Below are 1674 nucleotides of genomic sequence, written 5' to 3' on the forward strand. Positions count from 1 at the left end.
GATGACATCTCCTCCGCCGCCTTATTCGTCTGTCCCGCTGCTCTCTCCGCCATTAGCTCCGTCCCCAGCGGAGATAGCACACCTCCGGTCAGGGACGAGGGACAGCGCCATCGCTTTCCCGGCCCCTACCGTAGACTCTCTCACCCCCGCGGCAAAAACCCTAACCCTAGCATGAGAGCGTAATCGCCATGCAATCGCCTCCCGTCGCCTTAGCGTTTTCCTGCGTGGTGGACCCTCTCGCCTACCGGTCCAAGTGATGGTGCTTACAATGTATTTACCATGTTGTTTGCTGAAAACTTACCATGTCGGTGTGGTGATGTATTAGACCATGGTGGTAATGTAACGTGGACAGTGGAGTAACAGATACGGACGCTATGGAGGGATCTGCAGCTGGGGCGCGCATAGGCGCAAAGGAGAATGATCAACGGTGCTGGTAGCGGATGTCGGTCGGTGTGGAGCAAGGCAAAGCGACCGCCGTGGCTGGTTCAGGTTTCAGGCCGAGGGCGTCGGTGCCTTTGTGTGGGGCACACGGCCGAGTCTTTCTTTCTCTACGGCCCGACGACGAATCGTCTCATCGTCTTTCTCTTTTCGCTTGTCTCGAGAAGCAGCTTTGTCTTTGGCGTGATAGCCCAGCATCCGCCGCACCGCTCAACGCAAAAAATAATCTTCCCCGGTCAAAATACTCGCAGATTAGACGGAATCATTGGGCTGTAGGAGGGTTCCCCGGCCGTGGCGTGTGGGCGCGATTATGCCAAAGCGACCACGCGGGCGAGGGGCGCGCGGGCAGAGCAGCCTTTCGAACCGCGGCGCAGCTTCATCATCTTCCTCCGTCCAGGAGCCAGCCGTCCTCCACTCCACCATCTTCTTACTTTGCAGCCAAGGCTTAGCGGCGTGCATGCTGGCTTCTCCTTGGAGCAAAGCAAGGCATCCCAGGCGCGCACCCACCAGCGTTACACTAGAGCAAAAGCACGGCCGGCAATCCCACCCAAAGTTCACCAAGGATTGGACGAAAGAATTACGTAGCCAGCTCTCCGCGCAATGGCCGGCTCGGCAGCCCAAGCTCCCACGCAAGCCGGCCGCCTTACGAGGCCAATTCCCACGGCGCTCGTGCCTGCGGCCGTGGTGCTCGCCGTCGTCGTGGCCGTCCTGTCCCTGCTGCCCTCCGTGGCCCAGGCGGTGTGGGAGCTGCCCCACCTCTTCCTCCTCGGCCTCGTCATCTCCTACGGCGTCTTCGCGCAGCACAAGAACGGCGCTGCCGCGGCCGACGGCGGCGATGCCGCCACCAAGGACGGCGCCCGGGCGTGGAACTCTCGGTACCACCCCGACGACCCGCTCGTCGTGGTCGCGCCCGACCACGCGGCGGGCGATGACGGGGACGGCGGCGCGGGCGGGAGGCCGTTCTCCTTGCCGGTGCGGAGGCTCAAGACGGTCGTGGAAGAGTCGACCGAAGCCGGTGGCGCCAGCGGAGAGAGCGTCGGCGAAGAGACGGACAGCTCCGAGTCCACGGCAGGATTCTGGGCCGGCGCGCCCGCCGCTCCATCGCCGCCCTCTGTTCTTGACGCCTTTGACTCGCGGAAGTTCAATGCCGCGACGCCGCCGTCAGACGTGTCCAAGGGGTTCCCCGGTTACGATTCCGCGTCGCCTCGTGACCAGTCGTCGTGTAACGAGGAGGAG

The 1674-nt window shown here is 63.0% G+C and overlaps 1 protein-coding gene across 1 annotated transcript in view; it reads left to right on the forward strand.

Moving 5' to 3' along the window:
* The first annotated feature begins 569 nt into the window (after positions 1–569).
* The window catches only part of LOC123129641 (ribosome biogenesis protein ERB1), a 1789-nt gene continuing 684 nt past the window's right edge, over positions 570–1674 (forward strand). Inside the window, exon 1 of the mRNA XM_044549725.1 lies at positions 570–1674. Within this exon, the coding sequence (XP_044405660.1) occupies positions 1039–1674 (636 nt within the window). The 5' untranslated portion in view covers positions 570–1038.

The sequence above is a fragment of the Triticum aestivum genome, chromosome 6A (genome assembly GCF_018294505.1).
Source record: "Triticum aestivum cultivar Chinese Spring chromosome 6A, IWGSC CS RefSeq v2.1, whole genome shotgun sequence".
Taxonomy (NCBI): domain Eukaryota; kingdom Viridiplantae; phylum Streptophyta; class Magnoliopsida; order Poales; family Poaceae; genus Triticum; species Triticum aestivum.